The 16,403-nt window shown below is 34.2% G+C and overlaps 1 protein-coding gene across 2 annotated transcripts in view; it reads right to left on the bottom strand.

Annotated features, from left to right (window-relative positions):
• Positions 1-714: 714 nt before the first annotated feature.
• Positions 715-16,403, bottom strand: part of TBL1XR1 (transducin (beta)-like 1 X-linked receptor 1) — an 82,066-nt gene continuing 66,377 nt past the window's right edge. For both annotated transcript variants that reach the window (XM_008575117.1, XM_008575118.1), the window contains 6 exons: positions 16,016-16,137; positions 15,805-15,879; positions 12,389-12,516; positions 11,108-11,273; positions 6,820-6,921; positions 715-5,424 (listed from right to left, as the gene is read on the bottom strand). In XM_008575117.1, the coding sequence (XP_008573339.1) occupies positions 5,398-5,424; positions 6,820-6,921; positions 11,108-11,273; positions 12,389-12,516; positions 15,805-15,879; positions 16,016-16,137 (620 nt within the window). In that variant the 3' untranslated portion in view covers positions 715-5,397. The remainder of the gene's footprint in view (positions 5,425-6,819; positions 6,922-11,107; positions 11,274-12,388; positions 12,517-15,804; positions 15,880-16,015; positions 16,138-16,403) is intronic.

The following is a 16,403-nucleotide window of genomic DNA, read 5'->3' as shown; positions in this document are numbered from 1 at the left end:
GGCCAGTAGCTCAATTGGTTAGAGCATAGCCTTGTAACACCAAGGTCGCAGGTTTGGATGTTCATACCGTCCACCCGCCAAACAAGCAAAAAAAATTGTCATTGGCTTATATGAAGGAAAAAATGTCATTAAGGAAGTTGAGCCTTCTGCCCTAAAAATCTTCAACAGCATATACATACTGTTTTGTGCTCAACTGTATGCTAAGGAAACAAGTGAATCTGAGGTCTCTTTTAGTTTATGTGAAATAATGTTCTTCAAATACAATATTGACTTTTCAAAATAATTCAAAAGTAATTGCTATTCCTTAGCTGACTAGATGTATTATTCTTTAATAAAAATAGTAAATAATCCCTTCATTTAAAAAAATCTCATCTCCTGCAGGAAGTAATAAAATAGTAAAATTTGTAATTTTATCTATGGGCTTACTTTAAAGTATATATCTTAGAAAAGAACATGTTTGTGAAAAAACAGAAGTTTAGGTTCGATGGCAGTTATTGTAACTGGTAACACAAGGGAGAGAACAGACATGTTATATGTTATGAAGGATAACTGAACAAAAAGGCTTGTTCTACAATGGAACATTGGAGCAGAAATCATTAAAATGTAAACAAGAAATTGTAAACAAGAAATATCGTCCCTCTCTTGACGTGACTAGTAAGTAGTCTATACAAACTACACAGATATCAAAAGTTTTATATATGTACACAGCCAACATAATATCAAAATATATTTTATTCTGGACCTCTTTCAGATCTGATTCAAATTACAGTTGTCAAAGCAATACAATGCAAGGGGAACTGCAACAACAACAACAAAAAAATGTGCCTAGAGAGGATAAACGGGTCATTGGGGACAAATCATTGTGATGTGGAACCAAAATACATCAGAAGTGTAATTAACATGGTCCAGGACAGCATAGAACATCTATATCAGTCTTCCTTACACAATAATCATGAAAACTGAACAATAAAAGTTCTTTAACATGTACAAAAAACTGTCATGGGCTGGTTTACACTTTTACAACAGTTTTAAAGTTAACTGGATAACTAAAGAAATGATGCAGACATTTTAATCCAGTGCTATAGGTAGGCTCACAGAATTAGACCCAAAGGATTTGTGGAAATCAAAATGAAAACATTATAGCTACAATGTCAAAGTCAGGAAAGAAGAAAATTACTTCTGTACTCAAGGATTGCAGAGCTACAAAATGCAGTCTTGTGTGTTTTTGTTTGAATGAGATGGATAAGTACATCAGACTAGATACAACATGCAGAATGTTTTCTTGAACTTATCCAGAAATTCCAAAGAAAACATCATGAAACAACTTACTAGAAAAAAAAAAAAATATATATATATATATATAATTGCCCTATTCACCCTGCTTCAACACTGTCAACATAAAGGCAGAAATAAAGAATGCTATCAATACCTCAGAACTACTGATATAAGACATCAAATTTCTAAATCAGTGTATTAAAAAAGTGAACACTTCCTCTTTTTTTCTTCTACATTTAACTAGAATCATGTTTTAAAAAAAACTGATATTGTGACACTTCAGAGCTACTACTGGAAGGAGTAATTCATAAGTTCCCTACCCTCCTCCTCCTCCTCCTATACCTGCTGATTAAGGAGAGGAGGAAAAAAACAAAACAAAACAAAAAAACAGGTCTCTTGTAGATTTGCTGCTATTCCCCAAAATGTTGGCATTTGCTGCCATGCCACAATGTTGGTCCACTGACTTCTACGGAAACTGTCAACAGTAATTCACCATATGCAAGTACCATCCTTAGCGCGTAAGAATAAACACAGGTTCTGTAGAAATGTACAATGTGCTTAAGAAAATGAAAATTGTTTTAAAAGAGAAAATAGCACTGCATTTGAGATTTTTCTATTTATCTAGTAAAACCTGTCATTTTTGCTTACGTAAGTATGATCATTTGTGATTCCTTTAAATAGCAAAAATGCACAGTCCTCTTCAGGCCTCTACTCAGTAACAGTTTACATTATTCCTAACAAAATCATTCTACATAAACAGCTCCTTAAAAATAGTACTCTCTCATTAAATCTAATTTGACAGAAAGAAGTTTAAGGAAAAAGGGAGTGCTTTATAAGTTAAGTGAAAAAGTACAAATCTTTGGCCTTTCTCTTGACATTTTTACATGTCAAAAAGCAAAAAACCTTCATGTAATTCAATCTAGTGATTACTTTTTGCACCATAATTTGTTTTACCACAAAAGGAGGCACTTTCAGTATCTGTAAAAGGTGTTTAATCCCAAAATATACCTACTAGGAAATTAAAAGTTACCACTTCTAAAAGTCATTTGAAAGTCAATGATGTTAACCTGATGGATAATAGGAAAAGGGGACTGGAACAAATACAAGAATTTATTGGATTTCCTATATGAAGGAGAAAAAAATATATATTCCTTTATGATGTTTATGAGTGGCAGCTGCTCTTTCTTTATTCTATTTTAATCAGTGAGTATTCATTCAAGTTTTCCTTTCTACTTTTCCTTATAAGTTTCTTACAGTAGCTTATACAACAATGATATATGATGAACACCAGAGAAAAACTACTGGATTCAGTTGATCTTCAGGAATAAGGTCTCAGAAAAAAATAGGAAGAAAAATGAGCAAGAACCCCAAATATAAAATTTTACAGGCTGTGAAACTTGGTCTCTTGCAATCATGTTACTGCTCAAATTAGAGACAATCTTATCTTTGTATACTGGAGCAGCATCGTGGCACATCAGCAGGCAATGATGATGAGAACAGCAGCAAAAAAAAATATAAACAACTGTATGCTCATGAAGAACCCAAGCCTATAGAATGAATACCTTTCAGAGAAGTTTATACTTAAAAGACCCAAGACTTCAGGATAATAAAGCTCTGTATTTATAATCTTGTATATGTCCTATTGTGGCTATTATGCTTAAGTAAAATAGCTGAAGAATTTTTTAAAAAAACAGAAAAGATGACAATATCATAAAAATGTAGCTGTCTATTGGCAGCTATATTGCAGAATTTCTTGACTACCTTTTAATCAGCTGGGAAAAAAGTCAGTAACTGTATGCAAATGAATAAATTGTCCATATCAAAATACAAAAGTACTATCAATAATCACCTCTGACTTTCAGATTTAAATTCAGTGCAATTGACAAATGCAAAGGAAAATGCAGCTTAAACATACTCAAAACATTTGTGTCTATTCCTGGGAGCACATTTAAAAATTATTGCACAGATTTTTTTATTTTTATTTATTTTTTTAAAACAACAACAGAGGTCAACCACAGATGTGGCCCTCCAGCAATAAAAGCAGGATTTCAAGTGCCAGATACTCAGCATATTAGGTTTCCTACATAGGTCACAGGGTAATAAGTTCTACATATCTCTAATGTGATCCAAAACCCTAAAAACAGCTGGCACAAAACCATCATGAATGACTGCCTTTCTGGATGTAAATTTTAAAAAATATTACAGTATCATAGTCCCCACTAACAACAGCTGGGGTACACACAACAATGTATTTTGAAATTAAGTGTACTTATTCTCTTTACTAACAGCAAATGCTACCCTACCTTAGTAAAAACCAAGACTTGCTTCAATCAATGCTGTTTTGTAAAAATGGTAAAACAACAAAAGCTAAAAATCAAAGCTGCACTACTTGAGTTAAATTAATTTCTACTTAAACTGAGAATTATGGGTTAAAATTTTACTAGTAAATGCTTCAAAATAATTAGTGACAGAAATAGTGTTATAAATTTGCTAAGCATGATAATAAGCAATTCCTTAATTAAAACCTCTGAGATATAAATTTGACAACTACACTCTTCAAAACTGACATTCCTAGAATCTTATGTTAATCATGATAAACCCTGTTAATCACATATATGAACATGGCCTCATGCTATCTATTTGTCTGTATATTTCACTTTTAGTTGCATGAGCACAAGAGGAGGTTTGAGTTGATACCTACATCTTTAAGAAAATACTTGATATTATAAACAGTAGAAGACATGATATAGTAGTGATCATTGAAAAAAAAATAGCAGCTTAAATCTACCTATATTTGAAAAACTGTAGTCACAAGTACCACAAATGCAGAATCAAAGCAGCAGGGAGGTTAGTGCAATTATACTTTTTCTTTTTTTAATTCGAAATCACTGCTATTTAAAAACACTGTGAAGCAAGTCTTTTGTTTCAAAGATTCTTTTTAAAACTAAGGTAGCAAACATTTTGCCATGTAATGGCAGTGTTATATGCCATTATCTTGCTTTGTATAAAGAAAAATAACATGAGAGATTTTTAATACTACAGTTTGGTTTACGTTACATATTTAAGCTTCTACACAGAATGATGGACACTTTGAGAAGCTAATCCTTATCCAGAAACGTTTTAATCTCTTAAACAAAACAAAGCAAAACAAACAAATAATAAAAAACCCAAAACTACTTTGCTCCTTTTCACAATAGTGCACATTTTAACCATAATATAGTTATGGCTACAAAACATCTGAAGATTTTTTTTTTAATGTATCTTCTCTATTGGTATTTAAAAAAAAAAAAATTTGTGCCCTTCTAGTATTTAATTGGCAGAAATATGTCCCCAAAAAGAAACTATTGCATTTAAGCCACATCACCAAATAAACCAGAGCATAATACCCTTTTACTGATGTGTCTTACAGATTGACATGACCAAAGTCATACATTTTCATTTAATTTCCAATTCCCCCTTCCACAACATGCACCAACTGAATATATGCTCTGGGAGCCATAAAATGTACCAAACATCTACCTCTTCAAAAGAATGCATTAAAACATTTTTAAGAATTTTTTGTTGTTGTTTAAAAGGTGAAAAAAATATAAACAAGAAACGGATTCACTCCCTTACTTCATGCATCCATAATCTAAACCAAAAACAAAATTTAAAAGCAAGAACAAACTACTGCTGCAAGTTTTTGTAAGTCCATTTTCTCTGTACATACAAACTGCTCACTACAGAAGGGAAAAAAGAATATAATTCATGGTGTCTGCTGATTCAAAGGGGAGAAACAAGGCTGTCGTTAGTATCCCAAAACTGGTACGTGTATGGTCTGCTTTTATAATGTATATTTCCTTCTCTCTTCTGTTTTTCATATCCAAAACTTCTAAATGCTATTTAGGGGCACAGCAGATTAGATTCCAGCACTTGGTGAACAGAATTCACAAGCTGTGACAAAACTCTGTCATCTTCAGGGTGCAATTTTGTTTATATACACTGTATGTATATATTTCTTTTAGATTTGGCTGTAGTGGACTGGCCATGGTTCAAGTGGGACTATAGCAGTACATGGGTCAGGGACAGTCATTTTGGCTATGTACACATTCATAGTCGGTCCATGGCTTCCAACTAGTAGCGCTATTTCCGAAGATCTAATACACAAACCTGTAAGAAATTAAAATAGTCAATCAGTGCGTTCACAATTTTGTTGTTCATTTTTTTTCCTTTTTTTTTTTTTTTTGTCTTTTTTCGTGGCCGGTAACAGGATCGCAACCCTCAGTGTCGCACCCGTACCGCGACTGGCAACGGGATCGCAACCCTTGGTGTCGTGCCCGCACCGCGCTCAACCAGTGAGCGGACCGGTCTCTATATGGGATCCGAACCCTCGGTGGGAGCGCCGCACTCTACCGAGTGCGCCACCGGGCCAGCCCTTGTTGTACATTTTTAACTTTAACTTTTCTGTAGTACAATTTGGAATCTGTTTCTTAGTTCCAAGTTCACAAAACCAGTAAAGCATAATAATCATGGAAATGGGCACTTAACAGAAATCAGACAGATCATCTAAGCAGATGAAGGAAACAACCATGAGCTAATGCTATAGGGGAAAAACCACAACTAGGATTTTTAGAAATTAAAAAGTAGGAAAGAAAAATGCTCAAACAGACTATTCCCTATCTCTTACACCCTAATGAAAGACATCCCAGATTATTCTAGGCTACAGTTTCAGTAAACAGCAAATGGCTATACCTTTTCCATCTTCCATTCACTTTTTCTTTTCTTTTCTTTTCTTTTTTTTCAATTTTTTAATGGCAGCCAGCCAGTACAAGGGTTTGGATCAAATCCTGGACCTTGATGTTATCAGCACCATGCTCTAATCAGGTGAACTAATCAGCCAGCCCCCTCTCTTTACTTTTAAGAGCTTTGGATGCCATAACTAGTATTTCTGTAAAGAGCTGTGCAACTTCATCCTGAGAGTCTCTCATTATCACACACAATCCTCAATGCAAGAATCAACTGCCTCTAATCCCCCCTTCCCTGGGCTACCTCTTCTGAGGGGAGCAGAAGGTAGATACAGGCATTAAAACTTCAACTCAGGGGCCGGCCTGTGGCTCACTCGGTAGAGTGCGGTGCTGATAAAACTTCAACTCATAGGCTGGCCAATTAGCTTACTTGGTTAGAGTGTGGTGCTGATAACAACAAGGTCAAGGATTTGGATCCCGATACCAGCCAGCCACACACACACAAAAATTCAAATCATTCTCACCAGTACTCTGCTATACTTAATTTACTAATGAAGGTTTACATACAAAATAAATGCTGATTTCCTGATAATTATGATGCTCTTTTGGCAAAGATAGTCTAAATTTTGTTTACATTATTTGAATGCAATGAACATAAAGTACACAGCCTTCAGAAAAAATAAATCAATTCCATATCTGAAAAGTTATTTTTTAAAAATCACTTTCATAGTAACTACCACAATAAGCAACATTCCAGTGTACATAACACACACACACACACACACACACACACACACCCCTTTAGAAACACTTTACTTACTGAACCATCTGATGCACTGGCTCCAACTTTGTCTCCCGCTGCATTCCAACAAACTTCAAAAATTCCACCTGTTCCCCTATAGCTGTGAACTAGAGCACCTGTCTAAAAAAATGAAAAGCAGAATCTTAAAAATCATAATATATATTTCTACAAATCCAGATAGCGAGATAAAAATGTTTCATGGCTTTATTTCTAGCAATTAGAGGTGCTTTAATTCCAAAATAAGTACAAGTTCTGAAATGCTAGAAATGTGACACGATGATCTTTTTATAAAAAGATAGTACTAGCCTGCTTTCAAAAGATCACTCACACACACGTTCACCTTCTCCAGTGTTGATAACTTATCTTGGCTAAGGTATCTTTGGCTTCTTTCACACAGCTAACAACAGCTAGAGGCAAACATGCAGTGTATGACATGAAATAAATTTTTGCTGAATTTAGCCAACATGTAGAGAAACAAAATTAATTCAGAATATCTTTGATGAAACATCCCAAAATGGAAATATAACAGACTGGTAAAAATAATGCCAGTATAAATCTGTTATTTACTCCATATTTTCTGAATAGTCCCTAAGCTACGGGAGTTATAAAAGAATATGTGCATTATTCTTGAAAGATGCTATTAAAAAAAAAAAAAAGAGCACTATCAATTTCATCATTAATTTAGGCAAATCATAAGTATAACTAAATTATTTTATTCCTTCATCAGTGAAGACAAAAATCATTCAGCTGCCACTAAAAAATTAAAATTCAGTCCAAAAACATATTCTCCTATGAATCATTCATTAAATAGGGTAAAGGTCAGAGGGCCTGCTGTGAAAACTGAAAAACAATGAAAAATGTGCTTCTGGTATTGTGCCCTGACAAACCACAAAAAGTCTACAGTTTTATAGTGACCTAAAAAGTCAAGCTAGAGGTAGCATATCTACCTAAAAGCAACATGGCAGTAAGCCATGCACTTTGCAAATACCTCCCCATATAGGGTATCCAAGCTAACCACTAGGCTGGATAAATGTTTTCCCTTTCTTTCCTCTTCAAATTCAGTCTGGAAATATGGCACTAACCATAGATGCACTGCTACATCTGATCAGATTGGGAAAGCTCAACTGTTTTGTCCCCCTACCTGACCCTTCTCACAATTTGTGAGATTAATGAAAATGTTTGTAACCCTTGAGTATTTACGATTAATGAGGAGAGAAAGTAGTGGCACTGAAAAATATCTAAAGTCTGCTGAGGTATTGAAAGTAAAATCTATAATCGACCTACAGTAGACTTTGGGGTTAAAAACAAATAACTTCCTTTCAATAGCACTTACCCATCTCTAAGCTTGAATTCGGTATAATGGACCAAAATAGTATGGTCAACAAGGTAGAGCTATGACATTGAAAAAGGCCAGTATGACATCATGATATTAAAGAAGGCATTAGCATCTACCTCAAATCCATATGTATGCTGGGACAAGACTTCAACAATTTGCCTGTTAAATGTTTGCAAAACACACCAACCAAGTAATTTAAAAAACAAACAACAACAAAAAAACCCTCAAGTTCTGAACCCAAATTTCACTAAAATTGATCTTGTCACAATAGACTAAATAAACAACTGAAAACATTCCGAATACGAATAACTAGTAAGTAAAAGGAATATGTTTTTTAAAAGGTGTCATTCATAGTAACATAAAAACTATAAGGCACCTCAGAATAAATTAAGAGAAATTTAAAAACTCTCCTAAAGGAATAAAAGATAAATAAATGGAGATGTAACATATTTACAGGTTATAAAACTCAATGAAAACAATTTTCCCCAATTTCACCTATAAATTCAAGGTGCTCATAAGCAAAATCCAGAACTTAGTGTGCTCTTTTCCAGAAATATGAAAGACTAAACTGTCAAGAACAGAAAAAGCAATTTTGAAGAATAAGGAAGGAAACTAATAAAGTCAGAGTTATTAAAACTATGCTACTGATTCAGGGACATACAAAGGTATCAATGGAATCAAAGAGAATCTATAAACAAACCACACACACATAAGCTTGGTATATGAAAGAAGTAGTATTATGAAAATCATAAGAGAACAAGGAATGGCACTGAGACAACTGACTATCCATGGAAAGATAAAACTGCATTTTTACCTCACACCATATGTAAAAATCAATTCCAAAAGGATTAAAAATATAAATATAAAAAAAGATTAAAGACCTCAGTGACAACTATATTAGAAAGAATGCATTAAGCTTTAAAAAGCACCAATCAAAAAAGAATATTAAAAGCTTCTCTATGATAAATACCCCATGGGAAAAAAAAAAATGAGAAGACAAGGAACTAAAAACTCATTGCAATCCATATGACCATGAAGGATTAGTATCCAGAATGCATAAAGGACACCAACTAACCAATCTAAAAAATAAACAATAGAAAAATGGGGCAGGGGGGTCCTACTCAAAAAAGAGAAAATCCAGCTGGATAATAACTATTTGAAAAGACATTTTAAATCATCAATAATTAAGGAAATGCAAGTTAAAACAAAATACTATTGCATATCCATCAAATTGGAAAAATGATAATCTTAGGATAGGGGAAAATAGGAAATCCTAAATACTGCCATTATAAATGTGAATTAGTATAAGGTCTCTGGGGAGCAGTTTGGCTTGTATACCTTACAGGCCCAGAATTTCCACTTATAGGCCGTGTGTGTCTATGTGCACATGCACACACACGTGTGCATATATAGAGTAAAGTGTTAGAACTTTTATTTCATGTGTATAAGGAAACATGCTCAAGGATCTTCACAGCAATGTTGTTTATATTATTAATAGAAGTCCACCAATAGGAAAATAAACTGGTATATTCATACGATGCTCTAGAGCAGTCAAAATGAACCATTAGCTACATGTACTAATGTGACTATATTTTAAAAAACAAAGTGGTTAAAAATACAAGCTTCAACATATATATCATAGTTATAGAATATGTGCGACATAGGCATATATTCACAAAGAGAGAAAATAGAGAAGTAGAGGTAAGAAAGTAATGATAAAATATTAAGGGAGAGCATTTCTACTATAAAACTTTGTTCAAAATATAATTTAAGATTCTGGCTTAACTGTTCAACTAGGAAAAATTTACAATTCACATCACAAAGGGCTTATTTTTCTAGTACACAAAGAGCTCCTAGAAATCAAGATCAATAACTCAGTTGAAAAACAAGGAAAGGACATGATCAACAGTTCACAGAAAAATTAACATAAACCCTTAAATATATAAAAAGATCCTCAACCTCAGTCACAAGAGAAATCCAAATTTAAAACTACTCTGCAGTACCATTATTCATCTACAGACTGGCCCGTGATGTAACATATTCTCCTATATTGCCAGCAGTAATCTAAATTATTCACAAAAAGAATTCAGGATGAATAAAAGAGAAACTAATAAAAATAGTCACCTGTACTATGGAGGATAAAGCCAGAAATGGGAGCAAAACTTCTGAGTGTATAATGTTTTATAGTTATATAATGTTTGAGTTTTTTCCTGAACCATATGAATGTATAATTTTTTTAAAAAACCTTGAAAATGGTTTATGCAAATTAGATTATAAAATCAACTATGGTGGTGGTCAGCTACACAAAGAGAAAGAGCTCACAATAACTTATTACATGCGTACTGTGACCAGCAAAGATCTGATGATTGAAAACGGAGGGGAGGGGTGAGTCCAGTGACTGCTATTAAATAAACATAGCATATAAAGTATAAAAAACTAAAACACTAAAAATATAAAAAAATGAAAACAGTGGCTATTTTTTCCACTTCTAGGAAAGGATCTTTATAGCATTGTCCCTGAAAAAGGTAGTATGGTTATAAGTCTGTTTCTGATAAAGCATTGTGTTCAGCCATAAAATCCTCTCCTTTAATTTCCTATTGCTCACATACAGCTACCTCAAAGACAATTCTTGTAGACAATAAAGTATGTCATTTTTCTAAATAAATACAACTTAAACTTTCACATTTTATGGCTGTAAAACTGTTAGAAAAAACAAGGAATAAAATAACAAATACAGTAATAATAAAACAAGCATTCTAAATCCATTTATGAATTGTGAAAATAAGTTCAATTGATTTCATTCTTTACCTAGCTATAAATTCCCCAAAAATGTACTCTTAATTTAAAACTAAGAATTGAATTAATGCCACGCAAGGAATGATAACCAAAAAGGGAAAAAAAATATTTGTATAGGCAAATGCTTCTAACTAAATATAAGAGTACTAAACTATTTTAATAACTCAGACATACCTGTGTGTTCCAGATGTGCACACATTTGTCAAAAGAACCACTTGCCAGATACCTGCCATCAGGACTGAAAGCTACACTGTACACAGGCTCTTGGTGTTTTGTCAAAGTATGGATGCAAATCCCTCGGTCTACATCCCATAATCTAACAGTAGAATCGAAGGATGCACTGAAAAGGGAGGGGAAAAAGATTTTATAAGTAATTAAATACTCTTCCAGCCTTGATCCCAACCTCCCATATTCAGCCACTCCTAATAGCTAGCCACATATTCTTCATGAGAAGCACACCTTAACTGTCAGAAATTATAAGCTGACCCTTGAACAATGCAGAGGTTAGCAGCACTGAACACCCCCTGCCTCCTCCAGCCCTCTGCAGTCAAAAATCCACATACAACTTTTTTTTTTTTTTTTTTTTGGGGGGGGGGGTGGTAAGGGGATTGTAACCCTTGGCTTGGTGTCACCCGCACTGCGCTCAGCCAGTGAGCGCACCGGCCATCCCTATATAGGATCCGAACCCGCGGCCTTGGCGCTCCCAGCACCGCACTCTCCTGAGTGAGCCATGGGTTTGGCCCCACACATAACTTTTGACTTCCCCCAAACTTTACTAATAGCCTACTGTTGACCAGAAGCCTTACTGATAACATAAACAGTCAATTAACACATATTTTGTGTGTTATATGTATTATATACTGTTTTCTTAGATAAATCCGGGGTAAGAACTGTTGTAAAAAAGAAAGGGAAACTCTTTGAACTGCATGAGTCCACTTAACACGAAATCTGCCTATAAGTGGACCTGCACACCTCAAACCTATGTTGTTCAAGGGTCAACTGTATTCTGGAAACTGGAAGCTAAACAAGAGAAAAAAGCAGCTTGAAGGCATCTCCAAATCCCTGAACTGGAAACCATAGATGAGCTAAGTCACTGTGTTCCTTTTCTCTTTAAATAATCCCTTTTTACTGATCTATGGTTTTGAACACTGAATTGACCATATTCTAAAATTTATCTCTCTTTTTTAAGATGCTATAGAAACTTTATTGTACTATGCCCCAATTAGTTGTGTTTTAATCAATATTTGATATCAATCAATATTTGATTATCTCCAAATATTAAAAAACCACATGACCTGAAATACGAACAATAAAATTCCATGTTTAAAGGTGCCCATTAAAAATATATTCCTTGTAAGAATCACATTTCTTGGGATCATCCCTAATTTTCTGTCATATTTATTAAAAGATTTATTTGTAGGAGGCTCATAAAAGGAAGAGTGAAACAAATATTACCTTGCTAACATAAGGTTGGCATTTGGATTATTTGTCCCTGGTCCTGTTGGACTCCATTTGATAGTATAAATTTCTTTATTATGTGCTTGTAGATCATGGACACAATTGTCTTGTTTCATACTCCATATCTAAACAAAAAAGAAAAATATCTATAATTATTTTTCCATACAATAAGTACATTTTAAATACTATCATGCCAGTCCAAAATATGAGTGATGTAACCTCAATGATTATTGGAGTCAAGGGAATATTTACCAAGAAATTTAAGTGTAGTAGAATATATTCTAATATTTTTCTCTCTGGAAAAAAAATAAGTTAGTTCTAAGCCCTTTAAAAATATTCACTATTATGAGGTTTGAAGACCAAATTAACTGCAGTTGTTTTTCAAGGTTACTTTTTTTTTTTTTTAAGATGACCGTAAGGGGATCTTAACCCTTGATGTGGTGTTGTCAGCACCACGCTCAGCCAGTGAGCTAACCGGCCATCACTATACATGATCCGAACCCGTGGCCTTGGTGTTATCAGCACCACACTCTCCCAAGTGAGCCATGAGCCGGCCCTTAAGGTTACTTTTGATAGCTTCAGATGGTGCAAATTCCAACATTCAAGAAGATCCTTGGGTAATGATCCTAAAATGTCGAAGGCATAGTTTTTACGCTGTCCCTTAAATAAAAAGTCTACATTACAAATTATTCTTAGAATTTAGAATCAGGAAAATTTTGCAATGGAGAACTGAAAATAAATAAGCAACTTTAAAATAACACAATAACGATTCATATAGAACAAACCATGAAAAGTTAACAGATGCAATAATTAAAGTTAAAATGGTAAGTAGATATCAGGCCTTTCTTGAGATTAAAATATGCCCATATATGTAGATTTAAAATGTGTATTATTTTTGAGCAAAAATTAACAGAAACTTACACCAAGAGTATTTCTCGCAAAATCACTCAATCATTTGTTGCCAAACAACACACACACACACCCCAGCCCAATGGCTGACAAAGAAACAAAATTAGCTGGACTTCACATTTCTGTAACATAACTAATAAAATATAATGAAGCAATACCATAGCATTTTATACCCTAGGTATTTATAACCCCATGTAAATGAATCTAAAACACACGTGTCCAGAACTTATTTCATTAGACTTTTCAATAGCATTTGACACTTTGCCACTCTCATCCCTCACCTCTTACTCTCATTTTCCACTTTGGTCATTCCTTCTCAGTTTCCTTTTGGAAGCTCATCCCTCTTGATCTGGTTTCTTAACACTTATTTTTTTAGGTTTCCTTCTTTTCTAATCTACACTTTCTACCTACACAGTTTTGTCCATGCCCATAGCTTTCAATGACCACCCTTTTGCTGAGAATCCCCAGTTTTTTATCTTAAGCTTTGAGCACCAGACCCATCTAATCCCTCCACCTTCGTGACTCAAAGATACTGTTCAAGCTGGACATGATCTCACTTCATCTAGTATTTTCTGTTCTCAAAAAATGGCCCCATTACACATTATCCATTCTACCCAGTTTCTGCTTTAAAATCCTATGTGACCTTTAATTATTCTTAAAATGAAGAAAAGCACTCTTAATAATTTCTGGTTCCAACCTCTCTCTCTAGCTGCACTCAATTCCATGACACAAGGCTCTCTGGACACTGACCTTCCTTTCTTTCCTCATATGTGCCATATGCTGTTCTAAACGTTTTTCCATTTTATAAGCATTAGTGCATGTACATGCAAAGAAAACTCAAAGATAAAAACATAATGAAAGCATTTTTACGAACACTGTTTGCAAGGGAGCCCAGGCTTGAGAAGAACTGTCTAACTAAAAACACAGCAGGTACTTAAGGAAAAAAAACCCCACAAGATTCCCAAGGTTACATTAGTCTGTTCATGGTAGCAGGAAAAGCAGTTTGCCCTCTTGATTATCCTATCTGTAAGGGTCATCACATGTGCAGTTGTTGGTACTGCAAAGTCAAGGACAAAACTGTTTTCAGTAGAGAGTTAGCTGTTGCAGGACAGCGCTCAGGCTTCATTTACTTTTAGTATTAGGTTGTTATTTACCTCAAAATTCTTGTTTTTCCCTAATTGTGGTATGTGATGTGCTTAGGTACAGATATTAGCTTTGTTTTTAATTACACAACAAGAAAAAAAACAAATCCATGTTGAGATGCAAATGTTGGCATGTCAACTAGGTTTACTCACTAAGAGATTCAGTCATATATCAGTTTCCCAGCAAGAATGCAATACATTCATAATAAAGCAAAATCAAATTAATACAATTCACAGATTTTCAGTCAAATCTCTATATGTACAGATAAATTTTAATTGCACAATACATAACTTTGTAATAGTGAAGACAATTTATAACATCACATTTGTTACTATCTGTAATGGCTTTTGTTTTACGTTTTTGTTTTTTGTTTGTTTGTTTGTTTTTTGTAGCTGGCCTGGATAGGGATACAAACCCATGACTTTGAGGTTATTCAGCTGTGCTCTAACCAAGCTAATCAGCCAGCAGGTTGTAATGGTTACTTTTATGTGAAAATGTGACTGAGTCATGGGGTATCCAGATATTTGGTTAAACATTATTTCTGGGTGTGTTTGTGAGGATGTTTCTAGATAAGATTAACATATGAATTAGTAGACTGAGTAAAGCAGATTGTCCAATGTGGACAGGCATCATTCAATCCAGTGAGGGCCTAAATAGAACAAAAAGGCAGAGGAAGTGAGAATTATCTTCCTCAGCCTCACTGTTAAACTGGAATATTGGTCTTCTGACCTTGGGACTGGGATTTACACCACTGGCACTCTAGGTTCTCATGCATTGGGATTAGGACTAGAATATACCACCAGCTCTCCTGAGTCTCCAGCTTTCAGAAAGCAGATCATGGGACTTCTCAGCCTCCATAATCACATGAGCCAATTCCTCACAATAAACTTCATATATAAAGCTTTATCTTTTAAATGTACATGAGGGTACTTCAAAAAGTTTATGGGGAAAAAAAGATTGTAAGATAATATGAATCTTTTCATTAACTTTTTGAAGTACCCATGTATGTATGTATGTATGTATGTATATACGTACATGTCTGTCTATTTATCTGTCTACCTACCTATCTCCCCTATTGGTTCTACTTCTCTGGAAAGCCCTGACTAATACAGTAACATTATTCCCATCGTATAGCCATCCTTTTAATAGAATTTATTTTACTATATTTAAGTATTTTTATATATTTTAAAAAAGAAAATATAAAACATAAAAAACACTGATTAACTGTTACAAAGTAGGACAAGACCTCATCCAGGCTTAAACATTCAGTGTGAAAGAGATATTCTAAATGATCTTAAAATGACCAGAGTGGCCACACTGTGTAACACCCCCACCCCATTTCTCCCCACTAACTGAATTACCTTCAAAGTCATGTCGTCAGAACAGGAGGCCAGGAGATTGCCAGTTGGGTCCCATTTTATAGCATTTACTTCATTCTAAAAATAACAGTAAATTTCACATTTTCATTTTATAGACTAGGTTGCTGTTTGGATAATAGACATAATTCAAAACTATTCAAAAACATTACTCATTCATTATAATCACTTTAAAGTGAGAAAACAGGTTTCTTACCGTATGTCCTTGGAATGTTTTAATAGGTCTGTCTTGTCCCAATTTACAGACATGAATGCACATATCTGTACTACAAGAAGCAAAGGTGTTGTTGCTCTGCCAATCAACATCCAATGCTGGTGCTGGAAAGGAACAAAGATTAGATTTGCATTTATTCCACATGTACTGAAATCCAGGAGCTTTAGTTTTCTTGGTTTACCTGGTTTAGATTCTGTTTTCCTGCCTGGAACCTGATTTAGTAAAGACTACACTTTCGTTTCAACATTAACTACTATTACTTAAAATACCATTTTAAAAACAATTTTAACAAAATGTTTCTTTGGTAAATAATTGTTCTAGTGTCAAGAAGTAGAGGGGGATTGTCTGAAAATTCTCATTCATTTAGAAA

Source organism: Galeopterus variegatus, unplaced genomic scaffold, assembly GCF_000696425.1.
Source record: "Galeopterus variegatus unplaced genomic scaffold, G_variegatus-3.0.2 Scaffold1138, whole genome shotgun sequence".
NCBI lineage: Eukaryota > Metazoa > Chordata > Mammalia > Dermoptera > Cynocephalidae > Galeopterus > Galeopterus variegatus.
The sequence above is the reverse complement of the archived record's forward strand: the minus strand, read 5'-3'. Positions and strand labels throughout refer to the sequence as shown.